The sequence below is a fragment of the Xylona heveae genome (genome assembly GCF_001619985.1).
Source record: "Xylona heveae TC161 unplaced genomic scaffold L228scaffold_5, whole genome shotgun sequence".
Classification (NCBI taxonomy): domain Eukaryota; kingdom Fungi; phylum Ascomycota; class Xylonomycetes; order Xylonales; family Xylonaceae; genus Xylona; species Xylona heveae.
Genome location: NW_017264197.1, coordinates 1,657,613 through 1,683,621, shown reverse-complemented (window position 1 = coordinate 1,683,621; position 26,009 = coordinate 1,657,613). Strand labels below are relative to the sequence as shown.

The following is a 26,009-nucleotide window of genomic DNA, read 5'->3' as shown; positions in this document are numbered from 1 at the left end:
TAGGGCTAGCCGTCCAGGGCCGTTAGTCAGGTTCCCGAGATATCATAACCCTTGATGCAAGACATACTTCGAGAACGGTTCGCGACTGCCGAGAAGCAGTTCGAGGCTGGGCACGATGCAGAATCATCATCATCACTCTCGGTACTTTGTCCACAAGCTTTTCTTTTCCACGTGGAACTCGGTAAGATTTTCGTTGGAAATGTCGGATTGTTTATCGGATCAAAATTGCCTTGGAAAAGTAACCCGGGATGATTATCGGATCAATATTCGGGGAGATTCTCGGAAAGAATTGTGTCTCTTTTGGAAGAAAACGTAGGCCGAGGTAGACGGACTTTTGTTTGGAATTGGTATGAGGAGAAAATGTGGGGAAACTGGAGACTGGTTTGACAAATGGGGCAGGATGAATTTGATCAGACGTTCAGTGTCCCAAGAAAAAAATACCGGTATCTGTCTTGACGCGACAGCTATAGATCGCGAAAAGGAAACGATGGACTTGTATATAACCCGGCCGAGCTTGCACGAGATAGTGGGCAGAAATCGTGTTGTAGCTGTCGCCTCGTGTCAGAGTGGCAGCCTGCAGCAAAGAGAAAGAGAATTCTCAACTTTTTCACCTTCATAATCCCAAATAGCAAGTTTCACAAATAGCCCAACAATGCAACAAGAAATCCCATCGACGACGCTTTCGGCGTCGACTCCCAAGCACCCGCAGCGAGCTTGGTGGAAGGAGTCGACTGTGTATCAGATCTACCCCACCTCCTTCAAGGATTCCAACGGTGATGGAATCGGAGATATCCCCGGCATCATCTCCAAGCTGGACTACATCCAAGCGTTGGGTGTCGACATTGTCTGGTTGTGTCCCATCTACAAGTCCCCGCAAGTGGACATGGGCTACGATATTGCCGACTACAAGGCCATACACGAGCCATTTGGCAAACTGTCTGACGTAGACGACCTTATCGCGGGGCTACATGCCCGAGGCATCAAATTCCTCATGGACCTCGTAGTCAATCATACTTCTGACCAGGTAAGTCATAACTCGAGAAAGAATATTGCGACTCCCACAAGACTCCACTTTAAAAAATATGGTGAGACTAATCTCATGTGCCGTTCTATAGCACGAATGGTTCAAATCCGCAAAAGCTTCAAAGGATAGCCCTTACAGAAATTTCTACATATGGAAAAAACCACGTTATGATGCTCAAGGGAACAGGCATCCGCCAAACAATTGGAGCTCGTACTTCTCTGGTAGATCGCCCGATTTTTGCAACTCATATTTAGAACGCCAAATTCTGACTGTTTTATTATACAGGTAGTGCATGGGAATATGATGAAGCCAGCGACGAATATTACTTGCATCTGTTTGCCACAGAGCAGCCGGACTTGAACTGGGAGTACCCGCCAGTGCGCGCAGCGGTGCATGAGATTATGAGATTCTGGCTCGACCGGGGTGTTGACGGATTCCGTATGGATGTTATTAATCTTATCAGCAAAGATCAGAATTTCCCCGACGCTCCGATTACCATTCCGGGCAACAAATATCAGCATGGAAGCATGTACTACGCCTGTGGGCCACGTTTGCACGAGTGGCTTCAGGAAGTTGGGAGTATCCTTAAGGAATATGATGCTTTCTCCGTCGGCGAGATGCCCTTTGTGGGCGATTGCACGGAAATCCTGCGCAGCGTGGGATCTGACAGAGGCGAGCTGAACATGATCTTCCAGTTTGAAATGTATGCAGCGACAAGTCCTCTCCATGTGATGCGCGGGTAAATGCTAACTGGGTCTCGCTAGGGTTGATATTGATCACGGCCCCAGTGGAAAGTTCTCGCCAAGAAAATGGCCGTTGGCCGACATGAAGTCCATTGTCAATAAATGGCAGACCTTCATGTACGAGAACGATGGCTGGAACGCTTTGTATATCGAGAATCACGATCAGAGTCGGACAGTCTCGAGATTTGCATCCGACAAGCCTCAGTTGCGAACAACGGCTGCAAAGATGTTAGCGCATTTTATTGCTTTCCAGGCGGGCACACTTTTCGTGTATCAAGGTCAGGAGCTCGGTATGAAAAATGTTCCAGAGTCGTGGCCGATAGAAGAATACCGAGACCTCGAAACGCTGAACCACTGGAATGAGTATGTTATTCAGCTCTTATAAGCGCTACGCTGTGATAAAAGTACTGATAAGACTTAAAGGCTTCTCGAATTGTTTCCCAACGACATCGAGCTTCAAAAGCTTACCAGAACGCAATACCAGCTCAAGTCTAGAGACAATGCACGCACTCCTATTCAAGTGAGTCTTCATAGCTGGGATTTCGGCCAAAGGCAAGAAATCACTTTCTAACGCTGAATAGTGGAACGCTTCAAAGCACGCCGGTTTCACTTCCGGACAACCCTGGATGCGAGTTAATGACGACTATCCGCAAGTCAATGCCGAGGCACAAGTGGGAGTCAAGGGGAGTGTTTTCAGTCACTGGGCAGAAGTGCTCCAACTGCGCAAAGAGTACAAGGACATCTTCATCTATGGCAATTTCCGCCTTCTCACTGCGGAAGATGAGCAAGTGTTTGCATACAGCCGCGCGTACGAAGGCCGAGGAGCCGCAGTGGTATGCAATTTCTCAGATACAGACGTCAAGTGGACCCCTCCTGCGGAGACGAAGCTGGTTGAAGAGGCTATTCTTCTATCAAATTACACTGGCTTGCATAAAGACAGCGAAGGCAGGATCCTTCTGCGGCCGTTCGAATCATTCGTTTGCCTTCATTCCGATCGCTATCCAGCATCCAAGATTTGATTTGATTTATAAAGGCTATAGTTGGCGCCAAGGTTATAGATGGCTATGTATCGGATATCATCGTACAAAAATATTGAAACAGAATGCAAAACATCGATGTGTCGTTACATGGAATGAATTTCGCAGAAAAGGGAAAACATATGAGAAACGATCATAGTTTGTTTTCATGCTGAGAAGAAAGAAACCTGTTGCAGGTCAGGAAATGGAAGATTCGGGATACTGACCTTTTTTCAAGGTCAACGCCAGTATGATCTAAAGATTGTAGAGCAGCACTGGACTGTATCAAATTATTGAGCTTTGCAAGCCTCAATGCATCTCACTTCAGCAGGGATCTATGTAGCAGGCCAAATCTCAGGATGGCCTGCCCTCTCTCATTCGTCACGGATTTATTCACGTGTGCGAGATGTCCTGTGCGACCCGAGCGGCCTGGAGATGGCGCTACGCCTTCAATAGATATAGAGAAAGGGCCTTTGAAAAGGCTGCCAATCGAAGTCTGATGTGGAACGGGATCAACCATAAGAACCGATTCGAGAATCGCACATAGCACGTTCTTCACCTCAGTCTCGAGATCGCCGGCACTATGCTGGTTGGTGCATGAGGATAACGGGAAATTAAAGGTCAATGGAATATGGAATGCGAAGTAGTAACTTCAATAAGAACTGTTCCAGATTACCACGGATGATTGATCCGGTGGCGAGTCGGATTCGTCGTGGCGACCACCAAAGGGTATCATTGGATGCGTCCCAAGCGAGGGAAATGGTGCCGTTTGGTATGGGTGTTTGGCCATAGAACTCGCCTCGCTGGGAGGCTGGCGACTGGTATCGCTGACGCTAGTGACGGGGGAATGTCGAGAGGAAGAGTTGGTGGAAATCTCTTCTGGGGAACCCAGTACGCGACCAGGTGAGGGCAATGCCATACCCATCTTAAGTGCCTTGCTTTGGAGTATCGGAAGTAGGGCAGAATTTCCTCCCCGGAAAGATCCCAGAGTCCCAAAAAGTTTCAGGAGGCTCTCTCCAGCGCCTGATTCGAGAGGGATGGTGCTTGCATTTGAGGGTACGCAAAGGATCACATCTGCCAACGCATTTGCAATCTCGAATAATTTCATTTCCTGGATAAAAGGTTAGGTAAGCGGGTTCCACGCGACGGTAGGAAGGCGTAAAAGAAAAAGGTTCATACCATGCCAATCCCATGAGCTTCCAATGCTTCTGGCGACAGGCTGCTCATAAATGCGACAGCGCTCTTGGCAATGTGGGCGGGGAATGAAAGCGAAAGAGATTGCATGGTCGAGTCGGTTGAGAGCATAACATGTGACAGCGAAAGCTGCCACACAAGCACTCTCATCCATTGCTGCGTAATGCCAATATCGGCCCGCTGGATTTCGCTGCTGTGATTTGGTAGCTCTGGCACGCCTTGCAGAAGATCTTGAACTCGTGCAAAAGCTTCCCGGGTCTGCTGGGAGCTGTCGCAGCTGGCAACATCATCAAAAATGCTAAATAAATTGCATAACCGGGGAAATGCAGACGAGCGCAACGCTTCCTCTTCGAAAAACAATGCCGGTAAGCTGCGGTTTCTCTTGAGAATATTTGGAAGATCGTATTGGATGCAATGCGCTCTGGAATGCCCATTAGTCACGTGAACTGTTTTCCTTGTTCGATGGAGAAGGCGAAATACCTATCCGTTACGAAGAGCAGCCAATACACTCGAAGGGCGCTCTGTTGCTCTGGGACGCTCAAAGGCGTATAGTAAGTCTCCTTGTGGAGGCCAATCAAATGAGCAAAGGTAATGGCTTCCTGGAGGAGCAAGGTGGAACTTCGCAGCTTGCCTACATCGGCGGCGTACACATGAAGAAAGAAGGAAGTTAAAAGTACATCTATGGTTAGGTGCTCTTCGTAGCACATGCTCGAGCGTGTGTGTCTGGCTTCTTCCGCCATATATTCCATTGTAAACGGACTGGACTGGTCATTCTCGCCGTCGGAAAGCTTCAGTCGAGCCCGGGTGGCTGCACAGGCGGCCAGCGCCAATGCATAGGCTTCCAAGTCATTCTCGTTCTCATGAAGGCGCTCCAGTAGTATTTTGTAATTGACAACGGGCCACGTAGGGTACATGCGAGCCTGGTACATTTGGAGGTACGATGTCACGATAGGCATAGGTACTCGCTGGCGAAAGATGGGCACGGTAGGACCAACGCGCGGTGGCAAGTGTGGTTGCTGGGACTGATTTTGCCAGACAAAGAAACCTTCACCGGTCTCGAGACTCGCACGAGGAACGTCCTCGGGTGGCTGCCCTGGGGTCTCGGAGGTTGAGGCATGCTGGGAGCCTGCAGCCGGCCTGGACCCATCCCTCCGTTTGCTATAGTCACTCTGTCTCCTCAGAATAATGTTGGTGGTCGCGGCCCGTGGACCCTTTGGGCCGGACTTTGCGCGAGTCTTGAGGAAGGTGCATCGAAAGGAGTTTTGGACACAGCGACGACACGGTTGATTTCCATCGCACTTGACCTTCCTCACGGCGCAGGCATCACAGGCACGATTAGTGCTTCCCGCCATCGGGTCTCTCTTGCTAGCGAATGTCAAAAAGCGGCCATGACAGAGCCCATCGAGAGATGAGTTGAATCGACACGATAGACAACTAGCAGAAGGAAGGGAAGGAACGGCAATGGGAGAACATCAAGAAGATCTGTTGGTCTATTCAATTGAAAGACAAGGCAGTTTAAGGGACCCAGGGAGCCAGTTAGAATCGCAATGGAGAATAAGGTGGGAGTTTGGGGCTGCCCCACATGGACTCTCACACTCATATCAACCACGTGATGATGGCTCACCCATTCCCATTTCATCCCTGAACCGACCCGACCACCCGTCGCTTTCCTTTGCCGGGTACAGGGTCTTCAAAAGCAGGCTTTTCGGCAGTTGAATTTGTGATACCAACATCCATGTTGTTTTGTGAGTGAAGGATTGCATCTTCTTATCTATCTGCGGTATAATTTTTTTTTATTTGAGACACAATCAAATGCTCGTCATAGACCTCCCTAGTTTCAGTGGTCCATGAGAAAAGGGCTCCACGTTCCCCAACTTTCCCACCCCACAGTTAATCTAAATTGGGGGGCCCTTGAAAACAACCCCACAGCAAAAGAAATGGTGTTTTGCGGGATTACAAAGTACAAACAAGACAATGCGGTGAGTGGGACCTCCCCCACGATCAACCAGTCAGCATCTTGTCAGGACATTTCCTAAGAGCATCAGCCTTATGTGCGGTATTTGACACAGGAACACGTTCTCTGCTTCCCCCCACGCAGTAGGTAATTTCCAGGAATATTGTCTGAGACCCGCAAGTGCCGGTAAGCGTGCGCAAGTTTTCAATTCGCATCATAAGTATTACTACAATATGATAATTACAAGAATTATTATTATTATTGATATCGTTATCATTAATATTATTATTATTATCATTTGGTATGACAAAATTTGAGGCAATTTCTCTGACAGATCGACAAGATGCATGCAAAAGGGCAATGGCGACGGCCACGGTTCTCCAAATTATTAAGCACAAAATTAGCCAAATGCATAAAATACACAAAATCACAACTTGCTGTGTAACTCTTATCCACCATCGTGCCTCGTGTATGAAATAAATAGCACCATCGTGGGTCGCACATGTGGCAATACGAATGTCGCCGTGTGTTGTTTGAACCAAGAGAAGTTTACGATAATTTATCGCTGATCATTTTAACTATATTTCTCACAGTAATATTTAATTGAACAATTCTTTTTAATCGTCATCAATATTTTCATCTCCTTTAAGGAATCAAAGACGGCACCACGTGACGAGCAACAAAGCTGTACATGACCAAGCTCACTGTGACCGACCTGATCTAAACAAGATCGTGTTTTTTTTTTTTTTTTTTTTTTTTTTTTTCAAAAGCGGACCATCCATCACAGGCGGTTCTCAGGGTCGAGCCGGAGCGGCAAGACGAAGAGGTCTGAGGAAGCTGAGACAGTGAACAATGAGAGCTGATTATCAAATCGCATCAAGATGTCGCAGGGATATAGATGATTCTCAAGCAAGACTAGTATCTAGCGTCAGACACAAATCCAGCTGAATCGACACCAACCAACACCCAATCCACTGAACCAAAAATATCACTTTACACTATGTACCGTAGATGGCTTCATCAATCATTCAATTAATCTGCGCTGGAACGAATAAAATGTTCATTCAAGGCCTTCTTGGTTGTACAGGATCATACTAGACTTGATACCCAAAAGAATCCACGAAACAATTGACATGCAACCTGACAAGTGACATTTCACGCCCCCCTTTAACTGCGACTTTGCCAGATGGGTTGTGGTCACCCGTTAATCGATAAGCTTAAAGCAAATGAAAATGAGCTCCTTCTTCCGACCACGGCCCAACCGCAGTTGTATCTCTAATTAATTTTTTTTTTCCCTTTTTCTTTTTCCTTTTTTCCCTCTCCCGCACATCTGAAACCACAACCCCGTCCGCTCCCCCAAATTGCTCCTTTTTGCAGACGTGGATCTGCCTGACGACGCCAGCATCCTGAGCATGGAGCACTTTGAGCGTGTTCGACGTTGATTCATCGGGCTTTCCCGACTTCCCTCGTTCCCTGCTGCCTCTTCAACACCGCCACTCGCCAAGCTCTAAATCATTCGCACCGATCGTCTTCGTCGCGAGTCTAGAGCTAACTAGTAGCTTGCTCGTTCCTGGCATCGTCCAACTGCCGGGGTCCGCGTCGGCTTTAATCGTCTTTCTCTCGGGCCTTTCTTTCAGGCCTCAATTTTGGATCGTTCTATCTATAAATCTTCCGTCTCCTAAATATTTAGACCGCCCTTAAAAAGCACATCTCAAAAGCGCCGATCGAGGCACCTAGTGTTCGAACCATTGTCTCCCCTATAGTTTGACCTCTATCCTGTATGCACGATCTGTCCACGCCGCCTACGTATGCCGTATCGCACATATTTCTTTGATTTTCCCATTTCAGTATAGAAGGACATGGCTCAGAGGTATTGCAGCTCAATAGATTGAATTCCATCCTGAAGCTTTGCTGACCAGTCGCTCAATCTGTATAGCCAAGTATATCAAGTTGTCGTTCTAGGCGCCGGTGCGTTTTTCCCCCGATTCCGTCCACGATATATAATGATCAATACATGAGAGATCTAATACGAATGTGGGCCGACAGGTGGTGTCGGAAAGAGCTGCTTGACTGGTATGCTTTTCCTCCAAGTGGACATGGACACATTGGCAGATAATTGACGCGGTGTGATGCTTGCACTTTAGCGCAATTCGTTCAGGGCGTCTGGATTGAGAGTTATGACCCCACCATAGAAGATTCCTATACAAAACAGATTCCTATAGATGTGCGTTGTCAGCCCTGATCTGAGGCCCCGGCATCAGAGAGCCTCTTCCTCCCTCGCTGTGCCGTTCGAAGCTAACTATATTGTGTACTTCATACAGGGCCGACAATGCATGCTAGAAATGTAGGATCCAGCGGGCGCCTCAAGTCGTTGATGCAGCAGAGTTGACTAACAACACAAAGATTAGATACGGCCGGTACAGAACAATTTAGTAAGTGCCTCTAAATTGCCTATACAACTCATGCTAACGGTGCGTCCTCCATCAGCGGCTATGAGGTACAACACCACCAGTTTGAAACATCCCACTCTGAATGAACAGAACCAAGCTTACGTATTGCTATTATTTGCAGAGAACTCTACATGAAATCAGGTTCGTCGGAATCCACTCCCGCTTCCTGCAGATCCATAGGACCCACCCCTACTCAAACGTACCAACCGACTGACACAACAACCCCAATAGGCCACGGATTTCTACTCGTCTTCTCCATCACAAGCAAAAACAGCTTCAACGAGCTCAAAGCGCTACGCGATACCATCATTCAGATCAAAGGAACGGACCAGGTTCCTATGGTTATTGTGGGTAACAAATGCGATTTAGCAGAGGAGCGTGCCGTTTCACGCGCCCATGCCTTTGCCGTCTCGCACAGCTGGAACAAGACACACTATTACGAGACGTCGGCCCGTAGCCGACTCAACATCGACCAAGTCTTTACCGACCTCTGTCGACAGATGCTTCAAGCGGATGCGGAACAAGACCGATTCATGCAAGCCCAAGAAGCAGTATATGGCCCCTTGGGCGGCAAAAGTACGAGCAAGCGGGATCTTTACGGCCGCCACCGCCGACGACGGCGACGCCGAGATAATGGACCGCGCTGCGTAATTTTATGATTTTCACGAACATGGGAGGATTTTGTCATTTATTCTCCCCCTTTTTTTTTTTCTTTTGGCTTTTCCCTTTCTCTTCATCATTTTTTGTCGTTGCGGTTGATGAACTATATACATCTTTCTTACCGACCTAGAAAGCGCCATTCAGTTTCATGTCACATATATATTACTTGTCTTATTCATGAGCACATATATATTAACCTATAGAGAAACTTTGATTCATTTCTTCACCAAGCAGAATTCTGCAAACGAGATACAAGCGAAATGGAGGAAAAAAAAAAAAATAAGAATGAAGTTACATTCTAAACACCCCAAACTTTGTCCCCTTCCACCCAGCCTGGGCACGCTGTCTCTCCAGTCCGGCCATGGCAACACTTAATCCAAGTCCCAGCGCCATACGCGTATGCGCGGGAGGAATGACACCATCGTCCCAGAGCCGAGCCGACGAAAAGGTTGCGCGACTCTCGCTCTCAATGCGTTGTTTGAGCGCCGGATCCGCGGACTTGCCGCCTACAGTCTCCATGACGGCGCTGAGCTGCTCGGATCCCATGACTCCAATGCGAGCATTGGGCCACATCCACAGAAATCGGGGCGAGTACGCACGGCCACTACAATTCTCGCTGTTAGTTTTTGTCTCCATTGTTTTCATTGTTCACACTCTTAGGCATTCTCTGCGGGTTTGTTTTGCGGGAAGTTCTCAAGGGTGAAAATGACAGTGACAAGAAGAGGCACGACAAGGCAATAGAAGCCATATGTGGGTGTAATTTGCAAAGCGACACAGAAACCAGACTCAACTCACCACATGCCATAATTCCCCGCGCCGGCGCTTGATCCGAACACGACGGTGAATTTGGGGACCTGGGCACACGCGACTGCCGTGACGAGCTTTGCTCCGTTCTTGGCGATGCCGCCCTTTTCAGCATCCGCGCCGACCATGAATCCGCTAATGTTTTGCAAAAACACGAGTGGGATGTCGCGCTGAGCGCAGAGTTCGATAAAGTGTGCGCCCTTGAGTGCCGATTCGGAGAATAGGATGCCGTTGTTGGCAATGATACCGACTTGTTGGTTGTATATTCTTGCGAAGCCTGTTTCTCTGGGGTTTAGTAAAGAGGGGAAGAGCGAGAGAGATAGACAAATGAGGACAAATTGGAAAGGAGATAATACGAACCAGTTACAAGACTCGTGCCATAATCCTTTTTAAACTCGGCGAATTCGCTCCCGTCTACGATTCTGGCAATGATTTCTCGAGCCTGAATAGGCTTTTTTAACTTCGTGCCAACGATGCCAGGCAATTCTTCTGGATCATAGAGTGGCTCTTTCCACGACTTGTTTGACCCAGTAATATTCTCGTCGCGTTTATTGCTTTTCGGCCAGTTCAAGTTACTTATGCTTCGCCGTGCAAGCATGATCGCATGTGCGTCTTCGACAGCAAGGTAGTCTGTCACGCCGGAGATGGAGCTGTGTAGTTTCCCGCCGCCGAGGTCTTCGTGGCTGACTACTTCCCCTGTGGCGGCTTTGACCAGCGGTGGGCCGGCGAGGAAGATGTGTCCTTGATTCTCGACGATAATAGACTCGTCGGACATGGACGGTACGTAGGCCCCGCCCGCGGTACATGGGCCCATGACTACGGCTATTTGCGGAATGCCCATTGAACTCACTGTCATTGTAAGCAATTTCTCGCGGGACGGCCTGGAGGGAGAGGACAAGAGGAGATGCGTACTTTGAGCTTGATTGTAGAATATCCTACCAAAGTGCTCGCGGTCTGGAAAGACGTCTGCTTGATGCGGTAGGTTGGCACCACCGGAGTCGACAAGATATATGCATGGTAGGTCTTTGAGAGTATCAATCTGTGAACGTTTTATAGGTGCGTTAAGTGTTGGAAAACGTACGGTTTTCTTGAGCAATCGCTTGAGCTCGAAGATGTTTCTTTACTGTTACAGGGTAGTATGTTCCTCCTTTGACACTATCTCATAGTATATTAGCATGTGTTATGTGCTGATTCTTGTTCATTGGCTGGGAAATGTAAGTCAGATGGCGTACGTGCTGTCGTTGGCAATTATCAAACAATCCACTCCTTCTACTTTGCCAATACCCGTAATAATCCCTCCAGCAGGGACGTCTTCCCCGGGGTATAGCTCATATCCTGCCAATGCGGAGAGTTCGAGAAAAGATGTCCCAGGATCTATGAGAGCTGTGATGCGACTGTAGTAACGCATTAGAAGGATGACTCTAAGGTAAATTTGGTAGAAGAATAGCATTACTCTCGTGGAAGTATTTTCCCTCTCGCAATATGTTTCTCTCGCGCCTTCGGCGGACCACCCTGTGCAATCTTTGAATGCAAGCTTTCAAGTTCATCGGTCAGTTCTCGCATTTGTCGGGCATTCTCCTGAAATTCAGCCGACGAAGAATCTACTTCCGTCGGTAACACTGATAATGCGGAGGCCTGGTGACGGTGCAAATGAGTTGCAATAGTCCGACATTGCGAGCTGCAAACATTGAATCTAGATCTGGACAGTACGTAAGATATTCGACGCCGTTGTGATCGCGAGATTGCCCGGAAGCCGCTGAAGAACAGCTGGTGCGGGATCGAGGCACTCATGGTCAAAAGAATGAGGAATTATCATTTATCGCAGGATTGTCATTGTATTGAACCTGTCACACTGTGCAAATGATCTTGTAGAGATTAATTGAAGTAGTGTTTATCACTCAAGGTTTTTTTAAGTGTCATCATACAGCATTATGACGGTTGTCCTTGAGTCCCTGGGCTATAGCTAAGCAGTGGGAAATACAAGCCCTCCCGAGGTTCAAGGGTCCTGCAGCCTGAGCCGGTGTTAGCCGAACCCGCGTGGGGAATCCCTGTCTTTGTGTTGATGCCCCAACTTCCCCAGACGGGTCGGGCGGATATTAATCGTAGCATGTCGCACTATTGCCCACTATCACGATCCCATCAATTGTGCATTCTTCCAGGTCCCTTCAATTTTTCAAATTTTCAGAGTAAGAGGGCTGCCTCATTTTAGACATATCTGAGAATGGCATCAAGCTTGCGTATTCTCCCACGAGCTATCCCTCGGTCGTTGTTGTTAGCTCCGAGGGGCATGCCATGCATAACAACACTGGCTCGAAACCGACAAGTCAGATATGCGTCAACCACAAAGCACCCCAAGGGCTTTATACCGCCATCTAGTGAGGATCTGTCCGAGTTAAGAGATAGGGTCCAAGAATTTACTAGTGAGTCCAAAAGTACGATTACTCTGCGGCGAAAAGTGGAACTAACAAGGGTCAAGGGCGCGAGATCCCAGAAGAAGTCGCTGCGATGACCGATAAAGTGAATGAGTTCCCAAATGATATGTGGGAGAAATTGGGAGAGGCAGGGTGTGTATTTATGCTGCCTTCAGGGTCACGGCGTTTGCTTCAGCTCATTGGCGGTCAGGTTTCTGGGAATCACGGCCGATGAGGACTACGGTGGTCTTGCCATGGGGTACCAGGCACACTGTGTAGTTATGGAAGAGATTAGTCGAGCTTCAGGTCTGTAGTACATACTGCACGCTATAATCTCGCATATGCAATTCAGCTAAAGTGGGGGTTATCTTAGGAAGCATTGGTCTGTCATATGCTGCACACTCGCAACTTTGCGTCAATCAGCTTTCTCTTAATGGCTCGCCGGAACAAAAGCGAAAATTTCTCCCCGGGCTTATATCAGGAAAAAAGGTCGGAGCGCTGGCCATGTCAGAACACTCGGCGGGCTCAGATGTAGTTAGCATGAAGACAACGGCGAAAGCAGTCAAGGGAGGCTGGATACTGTCTGGTACAAAGATGTGGATTACGAATGTAAGATTTCAAGATTTTCAAATGCTTTTATTTTTTCTTTGCCGAAGCAGCGCTAACTTGGATTTCAATATGCAGGGACCTGACGCGGATTACATCGTGGTCTATGCCAAGACCGACCCAGAAAAAGGATCCAAGGGGATCACTGCTTTTGTGGTAGAAAAAGGCTTCACGGGCTTCTCTTGCGCCAGAAAGCTGGATAAGCTCGGGATGAGAGGTTCGAACACGGGTGAATTAATCTTTGATGATGTCTTTGTTCCCGCGGAGAATGTCCTAGGCGAAGTAAACAAAGGCGTTCGTGTACTCATGGAAGGATTAGATATTGAACGACTCGTTTTGAGTTCGGGACCTCTAGGGTAAGAATAAAAGATAATGTCAAAGAAATTTCGAGTCAAAGGATCGCTAACCCTCAGAACCAGTCTTATGCAAGCGGCGTTAGACGTCGCTCTACCTTACACCCATACCAGAACGCAGTTCCAAACTCCAATAGCATATAATCAATTGATTCAGGGAAAGCTGGCAGATATGTATACAAAACTCCAAGCCGCAAAGGCATATACATATTCGACGGCAAAGAGACTGGATGAAGAAGGCTCGGTCAAAACAGTCGATTGCGCTGGTGCAATTCTTTATGCCGCAGAGCGTGCGACCGAAGTCACGCTTGATGCTATCCAGTTGCTCGGCGGGAATGGATATATGAATGAAATGCCTGCTGGTCGTCTCTTGCGAGATGCTAAGCTCTATGAAATTGGCGCAGGAACGAGCGAAATTCGCCGACTGGTAATTGGTCGTGCATTTAATAAGGAATACGCCGATCCGTGGGCCAAGGGGTGAGCGAAGGACTCAATAAGGATTTCTGAAGGATAGTAATATCTGGCATGGGTTATCCAGAAAAGAATATAGACATCAATGGCGCTCCCTTTCCAGTAACGGTTTGATGATAATGTGGGACAAATGGAACCGGAATTTATCTGCACTGCGTCACCGGCGAGCAGCTTTCCGACTCCGTGTGGACTTGCTAGGTGTGTCTTCAAGATTTTCTTTTAGGTTGGTACTAGTTGATGAGCGGAGGGCCTTGGATTTTCGTTCATCCGAGTTGATGTCAGCTGCTTTGCGTTTCCGTGTTGTCCAGTTTTTTCCATTTTGAAGTTGCGGTAGAGCATCTCCACGATTAGGTTGTTCCGTCAACTCAGCATCTTTTGCGGTCTTAGTCTTCTGAGGCGGTTCGGATTTTGCAGTCTTCGTTCGCAGATCCTTCCCTGTCCTTTTAGCCGGTTTGTTTTCCTCCACAGGGCTTGCAGCCCCTGTCTGATTTTCGCCGAATGTCTCTCGCCAGTTTTCGAATAATGCAACTGTTTCCGCATCGGAAGGATCGATCAAAGGCGGCTTATGCAGTACTGGCCTGGACTTCCAGACAACTTTAGGATACCACTGCTGGTGTTTTTGACTTATTTTTGGATTGGTGCCTCTCTTATTTTGATGTCTAGTATTGATCCGCTGTCGAGTTCCTTTCTTAGAATTAAACACAGTCAAGGGCTGGATACCCTCGGCCAGGTTTGAAGCTGTCGTAAGTTGGACATTTGGTTTTCTCAAGGACGAGTCCTCGTCGTAGAAGTCATCGGAATAATAATCCCAATCGCTGAAATAATCTAATGTCTCATATCTCGGGTCTTCTTGCCAGACGGGCGAGTGCATGGTGTGTTCCGCTAAATCATCCTGGAGCGGAGGGTCAGCTTGACAAAAGTGAATCATCGGGTGACAGGCTATTTGCTAACTCACCACAACGTCCAGCGGTTCATCGTCATAGTATATATATTCATCATCATCGCCGTAGTAATCCTCTTCGTCGGACATGTTGACTTTTGGCTTTGTTTGCGAGGGGCGCACAAGTCTGTCAGGACAAAGACAAGACCAGCTTCTGTTGACGCGAACGGTAGCGATGAGTCGGCAGTGCGGAAAGCCGCTATTGGAAACGAGCGAGTGGGCTGGAAATACTCAACTAGCAGCCTCAAAGCGAGTATCAAAGTAAAAAATGTCGTCCATTTGGACCTTGGAGACAAAGGAAGCGAAGCCCATAGGAATAGAAAAGTTGAAAGTTGCGTTTTCTGGATTACGATTACGGTTCTTCATTGACGCAGACAGTGAAGAACTTGTAGGGCTGGCTGGTGGGGCGTTTCGTCAGACTGCGCTGCCTACAAAATAGGCCTAAGGACCCAGAACAAATGACGGAACATTAATACGTCAAGCTCTGAAATCTATTGGCCATGCCAATGCAGAGCACTACGGCGCATTCGCTGTAATTTTGAAGTGATAAATTAATCACCTGGGACTGGGTCACTGTACGTTACGGGAATAACTACAGTATGGCCTCGGTCCAATGTGTTCCCTACTGTTTTCCCCCGCGATGCAGCTATCGCTTACCCTCGGCTTCCCCGCGTGCCTGGATGCAGGGATTACCACAGGGCAGGAACGCAGAGCATATCGGAGCATAGCAATAATGTGTGGTTCATAAAGGGCTATACGGATGATGACAACGATGACTTTCTGGCCTGACTTTGAGCCATTGTTCTAACTCTATATTTCTTCGTTCTGAGATGCGGACATGACTGCACGTCGTCTCCTTCGTCCGCTGACCCTTCGGCGGTATCACTCGAGCTTACAACATGGTGCAGCACCAAGGCCGTTGACGTCGGTTCTGGTTGCGAATCGTGGAGAGATTGCACTGTAAGTCTATCAGGAGCAAGAGCATTTCTATAAAGCGAGTCTGACTGTCTTCAGTCGTGTTCAGAAAACGGCGTCGCTTCTCGGAATTAAGTGCACTACCATTTACACCGATCCGGATGCGCATTCACAACATGCTTTGGCCTCTCCCTATGCGATAAATCTTGGGGATCCGGGGGCATACCTGGATGGGGATCGCATAATTGAAGCAGCGAAAGCTGCAGGATGCGTTGGCGTACATCCCGGATACGGATTTGTACAGACCCTGACGTTCTTTGGTCGAACTGAAGTCATCTAATGTTAACCGCGAATTAGCTGAGCGAGAACTCGAATTTTGCTCGTCGATGTACCGAGGCAGGTTTGATATTCATCGGACCTCCATGGAAAGCAATAGAAGAAATGGGCGACAAAAGGCAATGCTCAATCGACCCCGAATCTATTGAGCATACTTTCTAATGGATAGTAGTCAGTCGAAAAATATCATGTCCGCTGCTGGGGTTCCCTGCATTCCTGGCTATCACGGCGGGAATCAGAATCCGGACTTTCTGAAAAGCGAGGCAGACAAAATTGGGTATCCCGTCCTGATCAAAGCAGTCAAGGGTGGCGGGGGAAAGGGCATGAGGATTGCCAGATCAGCAGCGGAATTCCCGGACCAGCTGCAATCGGCAAAAACAGAGGCACGCAACTCGTTTGGCGACGAAGTCATGCTTGTGGAGAAATACATAACGCAGCCTCGTCATATTGAGGTGCAGGTCTTTGCAGACAAGCATGGAAATTGTGTTGCTCTTGGTGAACGAGACTGCAGTATTCAACGCCGACACCAGAAGATTTTGGAAGAGTCTCCCGCGCCAAATCTGGACCAATCGGTCCGCGAGGATCTTTGGGCCAAAGCCAGAACAGCTGCTCTTGCTGTTGGCTACGAAGGTGCAGGAACGGTGGAATTTATATTCGATAATGAGACCGGACAGTTCTTCTTCATGGAGATGAATACCCGACTACAAGTCGAGCACCCTGTCAGCGAAATGGTCACAGGAGAGGACCTAGTCCGCTGGCAATTATTGGTCGCTGAGGGAAAGGAATTGCCTTTGACGCAAGACCAAATTAGGGAGCGAATAGCGCAAAGGGGATGGGCAATAGAAGCTAGAATCTATGCGGAAAACCCGGATATGTGTGACGCCCAATGTCTCAATTATCTTTGACCATCTTCATTAACATCTGTTTAGGAACTTTATCCCCGACGCGGGTCTACTCACGCATCTTAAGACGCCAGTAGCCTCTCCTACCGTTCGTGTCGATGCGGGTTTCGTTGAAGGCGACGAAGTCACGTCGCACTACGATCCGATGATTGCAAAGCTCATAGTTCAGGCCGAGTCACGCGATTCAGCAATACAAAAGCTTCTTGCTGCTTTAGAAGACTACGAGATCGCAGGTGCTACAACGAACATTGAATTCCTGAAGAGAGTATGCGTTCATCCGGCTTTCATCAGCGGCGATGTCGAGACTGGCTTTATAGAAAAATATCGCAGCGCACTCTTCGCCAAAAGCGAGCTTGAACCAGAAGTCTTCGCACAAGCTGCGCTCGGTTTACTTCTCCGCGAAATCTCCAGCCAGTCTGGCACGGTTGGCTTCGGTGCAGCTGGCACGGGCGTCGGATTTGGATCAAACTACCAGACGCGAAAATTCTCATTAGCCCAGATGGCGCCAGACGGAATCAAGACTGACGCTGAGACCGATGTTGAAGTCGGGCAAGTCGGCCCCGGCACGTTCGATGTCTCAATAAATGACGTACAATATCCAAGTGTTCTCAGCCATTACGACCTCTCTACCAGAGTTCTAACAAGTTTCTACCCACATACGCGTCTAGCGACGACGATTGTACAAGACGGAGACAGTCTCGTTATATTTCAGCAAGGGCGGCAGTATAAATTACGCTGCAAGCCTCCAGGCTGGGCCGAAAAGGTACTCGGACTACACGATATTACGAATAGTGTCCTCGCTCCGATGCCTTGCAAAGTCCTTCGCGTCGATGTAAAGGAGGGTGATGCTGTGGTGAAGGACCAAGCACTGGTAGTTATAGAGAGTATGAAGATGGAGACTGTCATACGAAGTCCTCATGATGGAGTCATCTCAAAGGTGGTACATAAAGCGGGTGTAAGTTTTTTTATTCCCCTCTCTATCGGATACTTGACAAAGTATGTGAGTCGAGACATGCTGAGATTTTGATTCAGGACTTGTGTAAAGCCGGCACGGCCTTAGTAGAATTCGAAGATACTGGAAAGTCGTAAAATTAATATTGCGAATACTCACAGTAGCCCAAGTTCAAAATTTAAACCAATATTCTTTGATCATCGGAAGTATAATCATGGTAGATACGCATTTGATGACTATGAGATTCCCTTGTTTTGCTGTGAGGAGTTGAGTAGGCGGCAAGTGAAACCGCGTGGAAATGGTCCCCACATGACAACTGCAGATGTGGTTACAATCGGACAGCAAGGTGCTTGAAAATACTTGACGTCAAACCAAAGCCGGGCGGGTAGCCGAACGCCATCTAAACTGCTTCTGGACTGACAGCGAAGGGTCCAGCGCTAAACAGTTACCCCTTCCAAACCACTCCCGTACAACCATGAATACTAATGGTAGCACTGTGAGAAATATCATCAGCCCTGCGGCATTATCGTTGACTCTTTGCGAGATGCGAGTCAGATTTGTGTTGTTATTTGAAACATGGAGGTATGTTTCACTTCGAGCCCATACTATGTATGTCATGACCTCTTGCAGGTGACAGATCAAGCGTCAAGCAAGCACAAAATAGCAGCCCACGGCGCGGAAAGATGAAATACGCGCCGACCGAAAGGCGAAGGCTGCGAAGTTGCATCGTGAGTTTAGATCGAATGTCTTTGTGATATGCATATTATAAAAAGTCCATGTGGCCCATCTTTCTGATGGTCGCCAACTTCTTTAATGTCTTTGTCTTCCGTTTTAGCCTTTGTCCTTCGCCCAACCGCTCTTCAGTGACTCAATGAATGTCATTACTGAAAAGTAATTATAGTTTATTCATTCAACAATAACAAAAGCCTTTATTCCGATTCATTATCTTAATTGTCCCTATTCTTCAAAGCGCTTCCTTGACTTTCAGCGTCCTTCGCAGCCATTATAATCCACCTTGACCTTGAATACATCTACATCATTCTTTCCCTTGCCGGTTAAAAACGATCTCTGTTATCGTTACTTCCACACTCTACGATACCAACAGCCTTTTATTTTACGAGTAGCCTTTGTATTCCAAGAGCCTGGTGCTCAACAAATATATCTGCTTCTCATCGAGGATTTACGACATCGACTGCTTCACGGACTAAATCCTTAACGGCCTCCACGTGGCATTAGCTCCGGTTTTGCACTCAGTCCGCATTACAAGAGAACAGACAGCTACTATTCTTGTCTCTATTTTTGCTTTCCATCCACTTAGCATAAGATCAAACCCTCCCTCCAGATTTTGTCCTCTCTGTCTAGCAGCAGAAGTCTCACGATTTCGCTTCATATCGTCCATCGAGCTACTTTCAGTCCAGCGACATTTTAAAATCCGCAATTCAAGATGATTTATTTCATCAACAAATCCCCTTCGCAAGGCGGCTTGATTGGAGCTGGCCTTCGCACTACGCTGCGCTTCCTGCAGTTCGTCATGGCGCTCACAGTCGCGGGTCTGTATGGAGTTGATCTGAATAACGTGCGAAAACATGGTTTGAAGCCTGATCCTGCATGGGTAAGTCATACTTTATCATTCTATTGGCCCCGACATCCTGGAGCAACTTTTTGCACCGACGCTCAAGAAGTTATCAGATGCGAATTGAATGGTACTAATACGTCACTGTGCTTTTGACAGGTCTACGCTGAGGTCATTGCTGGATTCGCAGCACTGACGTGCATCTTCTTTTTGATCCCATTTGTCAAATCATGGTACCTCTTCGCCTGGGACGCCACTCTATTGTGAGTACTTTTGACTTGCTGTTTCCTTGGCTCACCGTGATTGCATTGGCATTTTGTATCGCTTGTCTGGTTTTGGTGGAAAGTGGTGTTGATCGCTGCACCCCGCAATGTACCCCGCGTTTTTCTATCGTGTCGCTTTGCTGCCCTGTGCAAAATAGCTTTCTCCAATGCTCTTCTTGGACTACTGGGTTGCTAACCGTGGGTCTTGAATAGTATCCTCTGGATTGCCGTGTTTGGCGTCTTTGCGCAAAAGTACGGGCATAAACAAGTTGACGGCAACGCCGCGGTACAACGAATGAAGAATGCCGTCTGGGTCGACTTGGTCAATGTGCTTTTGTGGCTGATCAGTGCAACTTATGGCGCCATTCGGTTCTTTTATAGTCGCCGATCGGTGCTCAGTTCCAAGACGAGCGTCGTATAGTTCAATCGGCATTGTGTGCCGTATTCGAACTGAGAGACCGCTACAATTTTTGCCTACTCGAAAAAGAAAATTGGAGTTTCTTGCGTTATGGAGTTTTCGGGAGGGTTTCCTCGGATCGCAAGAATTCCATTAGTGATTATTTAGTTCTCTTTCTTTTTTTATATTATTATTGTTTTACTGCTTATGGTATTTTATTTTGTTTCATTTCTCTTTTTTCGCATTGTGCTTCCCCGGAGTTCGACAGAGACATTTATTGAGCTATTTCTTTGTCTTTTCCTGCATAGTTGCAAGGACGCATGGCTGCTCCTCGTAAAGACCCACCAATGAAGATCTTCACTCAAATCGAATAACTACAATAATTTAGGGCAAGTGCCATACCTGGCAACTCCCGATCGAAAGCTGTTTCGCGTGGCAGCGGGTCACATGTGTTTTCTCGTTTCTTCTGTCCACATTATTACTTGTGTTATTGATATCGCATTTTGGTGTGACTGATCCGCCCCACATCACACATCTCCCCCCGTTCTCCCTCGCGGTTTCGTCCCGAGTCATATTCCCCGTTTTTACTGCTAAAATTCCCGCTAAACTCCCCGTGGGGGTCGTAGTTCTAACACAACGATATATTGGAAACCAGGGTCATGGGTCCCAATCAGCCACATACACTCCCCCCCTTTTCAGTGATAGCTTTCCAGTGGTTTTGTCCCGAAAAGAGATCCAATCTCCGAGAGAAATGGGGCTGGTGAGCTGTTTTCATTTTGCAAAAGTAGCTAAACATAGCTGCGACATGGGCTACCTTGCCCTCTTGTGGGTATTTAATAGATTCTAGAATGCTTCGCAGGCAGGTGCATTACTTGTGTACTTCTCTCCCGGGCGGGGGGCTGGCAATGGGTTGACATAACCAGGGTCTCGAGTCAGTATACATACGCAATGACAATCATCTAGGTCCCGCCACTGGGGTACAAGGTTTTCTGTTCTGGTACGCGTGACTTGTAAATCTCTTTCAATTGGATCATGCTATACTCGATGCACTTGTAGCGATGTATCTCCAGAGTAGCGGGATAAGGCGAGTATTACTGACAGGGATGAGACAAATATAGAAGGTGCGAAGGAGATCGGATAGTCGGACTACGCTACCGCTGCACTCCCCATCGTACGCGACAGGATTTCTTTTGGTCACAATTGAAAGTGGTGGAAGACTTTGATCATAATCATTTGGTTTGTAATTGTGGGGAAGATAGATTGCGAATTCGAGCGTTCTTGAAATGTCTCTGCGTTGAATTCGGAGGAATCGGATCCCATCGTGACTACCAGTATCAACGCTATGAGGAAAAGGGAACCTTGTGCGGTATTAAGATTTTTTGGAACAGTCGGTGAGGGAGAAGCCCGTGCGGGGGTGGGTTGTGGGTAAAAGGGTCCCCGCTAGATACCTAGAATGGGTACAGTAAAGGAAGTACATGATCGCAGAGGTACCGAACCTTAGTGATCGCTAATGCGGGGTACAGCATAGTGAGTACTCATACTCTCGCTCTCTTCGGCACTCGATTGAGCGACTCGGGGTGTGCGATAGGGGGATCTTCAAGTGGCAAGTGCCTAATAAACGTGGAAAAGACTTGGGTGTCTGTCGGGTCAGATTACACCATTTGACCCATAAAAAGGCCTTTTTCCTTTTAAATTGGGGCCGGGGAAGAGTAAGAGGCGGGGGTAGCAATTGTTTAAGCTATCGGAATACGGAGGTGAGTAGTTTAGGGGTTCACTTAGTGCTATAGATACTTTCCTTATCCATTCGAACCAACGACCCTTTCTAGTGGTGATCTACGTGTCACTACGTCAGCGATGTGTCTGTCTGCGAGGGAAAAGGTGCCTGGCCTGAAGCTCAGAGGCAGCGACAAGACCTAGAATCAAGCCTTGTTCAGTAGAATCAATCATTTCTTATACGGGACCCTTTTGGACTTTCTTGGGACACTTCTTGTTCCCATAGTATTACTCGGGGTGTGCGACTTTACTTACACGCGCTCTAGCCCAAGCCCTCTCTCTTCTCTATTTGTTGTTTTGCTCCACATGTCGTAGAGCTACTTAACTCCTCTGTCTCCCTCCAATCTTGAGCTCTTCCTCTTCGCCCTGTCATCCTCCTAATCTCCACTCAGTATTCTTCTTTGCAACAACTGTTTCGTTGTTTCTCTTGCTTTCTCCGTGTCTCGCTGTTCTATTCTCTGGCAGGCCCGAGAGAAGACGTTTACGTGACAGAGAAAGAGAGGAAATCGACTCCCCCTTGCATACGTCATTTTCCTCGTTGATCAATTGATGCAACGGAAGCACAAAGTCGACTCCTAACACAGTCGCTGTCTTCTCGTCATTGAAACTATAAATCGAATCTTAGAGTCGTTTAGGACAGCGAAACCATACTCTCGGTATACAAGATGTTCACTTCCCAGATCCTCCGCAGAGCTACTCGGGCCCTGCCCGCTGCCGTGCCGCGGGTCTCTGCAGCATTTACTGCTGCCACAGCTGCACGCACAATGCGACCGGTGTCCCGCTGCCTCTCTACCACTGCCGTCCGTCGCGACGACAAAAAGGAAGAGCCGGTGCTTGAAGAGGGCCAATTCGCGCGAACCGACGACAGCGTTCGTGTCGAGTACCCCGAGGAGCATGAGCTGCCCTCAAGTCAGCCCGTGCAGGGCCGCGGCGGCGTCCACTCCAAGCGCACTCTCGCCTCGTTCTCGCTCGAGGGCAAAGTCGGCGTTGTCACTGGCGGTGCCCGTGGTCTCGGCCTGGTCATGTCGCAGGCCCTCGTCGTCAGCGGTGCTGATGTTGCCATTTGCGATTTGAACAGTACGTTTCTCTAGCCAATTGCTGATGTTTCTTCTTTACGAGCAGTTTGCTAATATGGCATTCAGGGGAGGAAGCCGAGAAGCAAGCCATTGAGCTTGTTAACACCTTCAAAAAGGAGAACCCTAAGACCAAGAAGTATGTGAAGCTTCTATTTTAGCTTTTCTAGAGCTTGCAGCTAATATTGGCCACGACAGGATTCCCAAGGTCACCGCGCACTACGCTGATGTCTCGAATCCAACATCTGTGGAGAGCGTGATCAATGAAATCACTGCCGTTCATGGAAAGATTGACCACCTCGTCACCTCTGCCGGTTTCACCGAGAATTTTGACGCCATTTCGTACCCGCACGACCGGATGCAGAAGCTCTGGGGTGTCAACGTGGACGGCACCTACCTCTTTGCCATCGAAGTTGCCAAGCACCTCATGCAGCGCAAGTCGCCTGGCAGCATGGTCTTCATCGGTAGCATGTCTGGTGCCATTGTCAACGTTCCTCAGCCTCAGGCTCCCTACAACGCCGCCAAAGCTGCCGTCCGACATCTCGCTTCTAGCTTGGCCGTCGAGTGGGCTCACGCCGGCATTCGTGTCAATTGCATCAGCCCCGGCTACATGCTTACTGCATTGTACGTTCCTCCTCTTCTATCTTCTCTGTCTCTCTCTACCTCATCACAGCTACTAACATGACATTCAACAGGACCAAGAAGATTCTCGACGAGAACCCCGATCTCCGCCAGAAATGGATGTCTCTCATTCCTCAAGGCCAAATGGGCAATCCTGAAGACCTCATGGGCCCTGTGGTCTTCCTTCTCAGCGAAAGCGCAGGCTACGTTACCGGTGCTGATCTCCGCGTGGATGGCGGTTACACTGTGACGTAATCCTCTTTTGGACACCCAATTACGAATCATGACTCTAGACTACCGATAATTGTTTTGAATTCTTGGGTCTTTTTGTCCGCTCTGCCTTTCAGGTGTAGACTGGAATTTATGTTAATATCGAGAAGAAGGAGACACGGTCTGACGTCCGCGGTACGGAGTACGGAGGGTAAAGCCCATTCTCCCTCACTGACGCCTAATGGTGATTATCAATTAGCCGGATCGTCCCAAGATGAAGATCTTACGAACTACTGTACTCTACTTTGTTTTGGTGCGAAGCTACCTCTGACGAAAGATGGGGAAATTTGTGTGTTTACTTGGAAAGGGTCTTAACAGAGTCGCGCACGACGCGGTAGGTGGTCTGTGCTTAATTGTTTGCGGGTCTATTCCGAGCAGTCCACGGCCCGGGGTCGATCGGGTATAAAGGCCAACGGAGCCTGATTGCAGTTTCTTTTTTTGCTATTGCATATCTAATAGTCCTGGTTTGGGTCCATGGTTTAATATTTGACTGTTCAAGGAATTAATTGTGAAAGAAAAGCGAGTTGCTCTCTGTTGACTTATTTGGCTTTCTGCTTGATCTGGGAGTTTATCTAATCTTTATTTAATATCTCTTTTTCGGTGACGAATATATATCTTGTGTTCCACAATTTTTCCTATTCATATTGTTCCCTTACAATTCATGTAACAAGCCTATGGTGATTTTGTGATGCAATGTTGTGAGAGCAAACATGTTCTTTTCTGGAATCCTTCTTTGGAACGCTGCCGTTGAACACAGTTCATCGTAACGCTGGCATATAGCTTGTTATTTTTTTCGTTTATGAATGTAGTGATATTCTAAAGTGCTTTGGAGGATGGCAGACGACATAGAACAATTTCTCCTCGTTACATCAGAGGCAAATAGTATATCTAATATTTATAGTTGAAGCAATAGCAAGAGAGACGAAGGACCTGTAAATCGATTTTCCGGAATTCGGGAATCGAAATTACAGGAGCAATAGATAATAGTCTATCAGACACCAAGAACATGAACAGAGGCAAGGAGTGCTTACGAAAAGGTAATAAACAAGAACATCAATAGGTTGGAAACGCATTCAAGCAACTTTATCCCAAGAGATATAGGTTGCGTTGACGAGCACAGAGACAAGAAGGAATCGGGAACATATCCCGGAGTACTGAGATATATACTCGCGCAAATTAATCTACGTGGCTACTGCATAGAAGGTGAATCGAAACTTCTTTCAAAAAGACTATAGGGAAGAGGTTCGGAGATATATCGGTTTTGACGTCTTGAAGCTTGACTGTCACTCTGTCTGCGTTTTACTTAGGCCGAGATTACTAATGATACTAAATTTGGGAACATTTGTATGAAGCTATACTGGATTAGACAAAGTAAGTGAGCAATATATCTAACCCGAAATAGACTACGGCATCTCAAATGACAGGGGGTCTCCTTAAACTTGACTTGATGCAGACTATTCAATCTATAGTTTAACCCCGAAAGGTAAGAAAGCTTTCTTTTCGTCATCGTGTAATTGACCATTTTGCTTTGCCTATTTACTCCAGAAAGGAGAAGTCGTCGTCATCCATGATGTCCGCATAATCCAACAACCGTGGTGGAAGAGACGCCAAGCGAGGTAGAGTGTCAAAGAGGAACCTCGACTGCCGTTACTTTTATTAGAAGAAGTGGGTACTCCACCCTGTTGTTCCAGCCCCAGCACGATGTCCAACTCCGCCCTCGGGTGCCTGCCTCGCTAGAAAGTATGGGGCAAGTACTGTTCCCCATGGTGGTGCTTAGTGAGATACTCCAATGGTACCCATTTAGCACCAGCTAGGCTGCATTTCCATCAACGAATACAAGCGTACTCCCGTGTGCATCGGCAGAGAGTCACCCAGTGCGCGGGAAAATGTCTCTTCTCCCTCGCCTGTCCAACGGCTTCTCTTACTTGCCCACGTCCCACTGGGGATGGCTCGACCGTTAATCCCCCCACTCCCCTCCAACCAAAGGGTCTAGGTCCTGGTCATGAGCCATCACACATTAATCTACTACATGCGCCACCACCCCTGGCCCATCTTTGTTCCCCATTCATGATCCATGCCGAGCCCCACGGCCCGACCGGTACTCGCAATGCTGGACTGCCATCTTTGTTCCCCATTGACCTGGTCGTTCGGTCCAGCTAGGTGCGGGCAAAGGCGTCGTAAGTGATATTCGGTACATTGCCGGCTACTGTGATCGGACGCGCACCTGCGCCAGCTGTGGAAGAGAGGAGAAAAAGGAAAGGTTCGAGCTACTAGAAACACCCAAGCTCTTGTCCCCTTCTCTCTTGCT

General features: G+C 47.9%; 9 protein-coding genes across 9 annotated transcripts; 6 read left to right on the top strand and 3 right to left on the bottom strand.

Moving 5' to 3' along the window:
* Nucleotides 1-652: 652 nt before the first annotated feature.
* On the top strand, nucleotides 653-3,189 carry L228DRAFT_277265 (glycoside hydrolase family 13 protein; the record flags this gene model as incomplete). The annotated part of the gene is made up of 6 exons (XM_018335629.1): nucleotides 653-1,024; nucleotides 1,116-1,245; nucleotides 1,310-1,727; nucleotides 1,789-2,130; nucleotides 2,191-2,287; nucleotides 2,349-3,189. The coding sequence occupies 6 exons, from the start codon at nucleotides 653-655 to the stop codon at nucleotides 2,784-2,786; spliced, it is 1,797 nt and encodes a 598-aa protein (XP_018188587.1). The 3' UTR covers nucleotides 2,787-3,189.
* A 246-nt stretch (nucleotides 3,190-3,435) lies between these two features.
* L228DRAFT_238918 (hypothetical protein) lies at nucleotides 3,436-5,714 on the bottom strand (the record flags this gene model as incomplete). The annotated part of the gene is made up of 4 exons (XM_018331095.1): nucleotides 3,436-3,894; nucleotides 3,963-4,398; nucleotides 4,458-5,342; nucleotides 5,629-5,714. 4 exons carry the CDS (start codon nucleotides 5,712-5,714, stop codon nucleotides 3,436-3,438), a joined length of 1,866 nt encoding a protein of 621 aa, XP_018188586.1.
* A 2,076-nt stretch (nucleotides 5,715-7,790) lies between these two features.
* L228DRAFT_238917 (ras-domain-containing protein) lies at nucleotides 7,791-9,040 on the top strand (the record flags this gene model as incomplete). The annotated part of the gene is made up of 7 exons (XM_018331094.1): nucleotides 7,791-7,801; nucleotides 7,868-7,899; nucleotides 7,978-8,004; nucleotides 8,076-8,155; nucleotides 8,253-8,275; nucleotides 8,335-8,363; nucleotides 8,523-9,040. 7 exons carry the CDS (start codon nucleotides 7,791-7,793, stop codon nucleotides 9,038-9,040), a joined length of 720 nt encoding a protein of 239 aa, XP_018188585.1.
* A 222-nt stretch (nucleotides 9,041-9,262) lies between these two features.
* On the bottom strand, nucleotides 9,263-11,764 carry L228DRAFT_247473 (methylcrotonoyl-CoA carboxylase subunit beta). The gene is made up of 7 exons (XM_018332649.1): nucleotides 11,299-11,764; nucleotides 11,078-11,239; nucleotides 10,927-11,000; nucleotides 10,758-10,868; nucleotides 10,206-10,694; nucleotides 9,837-10,122; nucleotides 9,263-9,645 (listed from the first exon to the last, which is right to left on the bottom strand). The coding sequence occupies exons 1-7, from the start codon at nucleotides 11,634-11,636 to the stop codon at nucleotides 9,333-9,335; spliced, it is 1,773 nt and encodes a 590-aa protein (XP_018188584.1). The 5' UTR covers nucleotides 11,637-11,764; the 3' UTR covers nucleotides 9,263-9,332.
* A 368-nt stretch (nucleotides 11,765-12,132) lies between these two features.
* L228DRAFT_268392 (isovaleryl-CoA dehydrogenase) lies at nucleotides 12,133-13,696 on the top strand (the record flags this gene model as incomplete). Its single annotated transcript, XM_018335124.1, has 6 exons — nucleotides 12,133-12,265; nucleotides 12,322-12,409; nucleotides 12,468-12,562; nucleotides 12,630-12,865; nucleotides 12,941-13,218; nucleotides 13,282-13,696. The coding sequence occupies 6 exons, from the start codon at nucleotides 12,133-12,135 to the stop codon at nucleotides 13,694-13,696; spliced, it is 1,245 nt and encodes a 414-aa protein (XP_018188583.1).
* A 147-nt stretch (nucleotides 13,697-13,843) lies between these two features.
* Nucleotides 13,844-14,716, bottom strand: L228DRAFT_268391 (hypothetical protein; the record flags this gene model as incomplete). Its single annotated transcript, XM_018335123.1, has 2 exons — nucleotides 13,844-14,578; nucleotides 14,642-14,716. The coding sequence occupies 2 exons, from the start codon at nucleotides 14,714-14,716 to the stop codon at nucleotides 13,844-13,846; spliced, it is 810 nt and encodes a 269-aa protein (XP_018188582.1).
* A 589-nt stretch (nucleotides 14,717-15,305) lies between these two features.
* L228DRAFT_247470 (3-methylcrotonyl-CoA carboxylase subunit alpha) lies at nucleotides 15,306-17,902 on the top strand. The gene is made up of 6 exons (XM_018332648.1): nucleotides 15,306-15,586; nucleotides 15,641-15,839; nucleotides 15,899-15,996; nucleotides 16,050-16,751; nucleotides 16,807-17,734; nucleotides 17,812-17,902. Exons 1-6 carry the CDS (start codon nucleotides 15,465-15,467, stop codon nucleotides 17,866-17,868), a joined length of 2,106 nt encoding a protein of 701 aa, XP_018188581.1. The 5' UTR covers nucleotides 15,306-15,464; the 3' UTR covers nucleotides 17,869-17,902.
* Nucleotides 17,903-19,175: 1,273 nt separating this feature from the next.
* On the top strand, nucleotides 19,176-19,988 carry L228DRAFT_238912 (hypothetical protein; the record flags this gene model as incomplete). Its single annotated transcript, XM_018331093.1, has 3 exons — nucleotides 19,176-19,343; nucleotides 19,464-19,567; nucleotides 19,781-19,988. 3 exons carry the CDS (start codon nucleotides 19,176-19,178, stop codon nucleotides 19,986-19,988), a joined length of 480 nt encoding a protein of 159 aa, XP_018188580.1.
* A 2,414-nt stretch (nucleotides 19,989-22,402) lies between these two features.
* On the top strand, nucleotides 22,403-23,686 carry L228DRAFT_238911 (NAD(P)-binding protein; the record flags this gene model as incomplete). Its single annotated transcript, XM_018331092.1, has 4 exons — nucleotides 22,403-22,814; nucleotides 22,880-22,949; nucleotides 23,009-23,434; nucleotides 23,506-23,686. The coding sequence occupies 4 exons, from the start codon at nucleotides 22,403-22,405 to the stop codon at nucleotides 23,684-23,686; spliced, it is 1,089 nt and encodes a 362-aa protein (XP_018188579.1).
* Nucleotides 23,687-26,009: the final 2,323 nt, after the last annotated feature.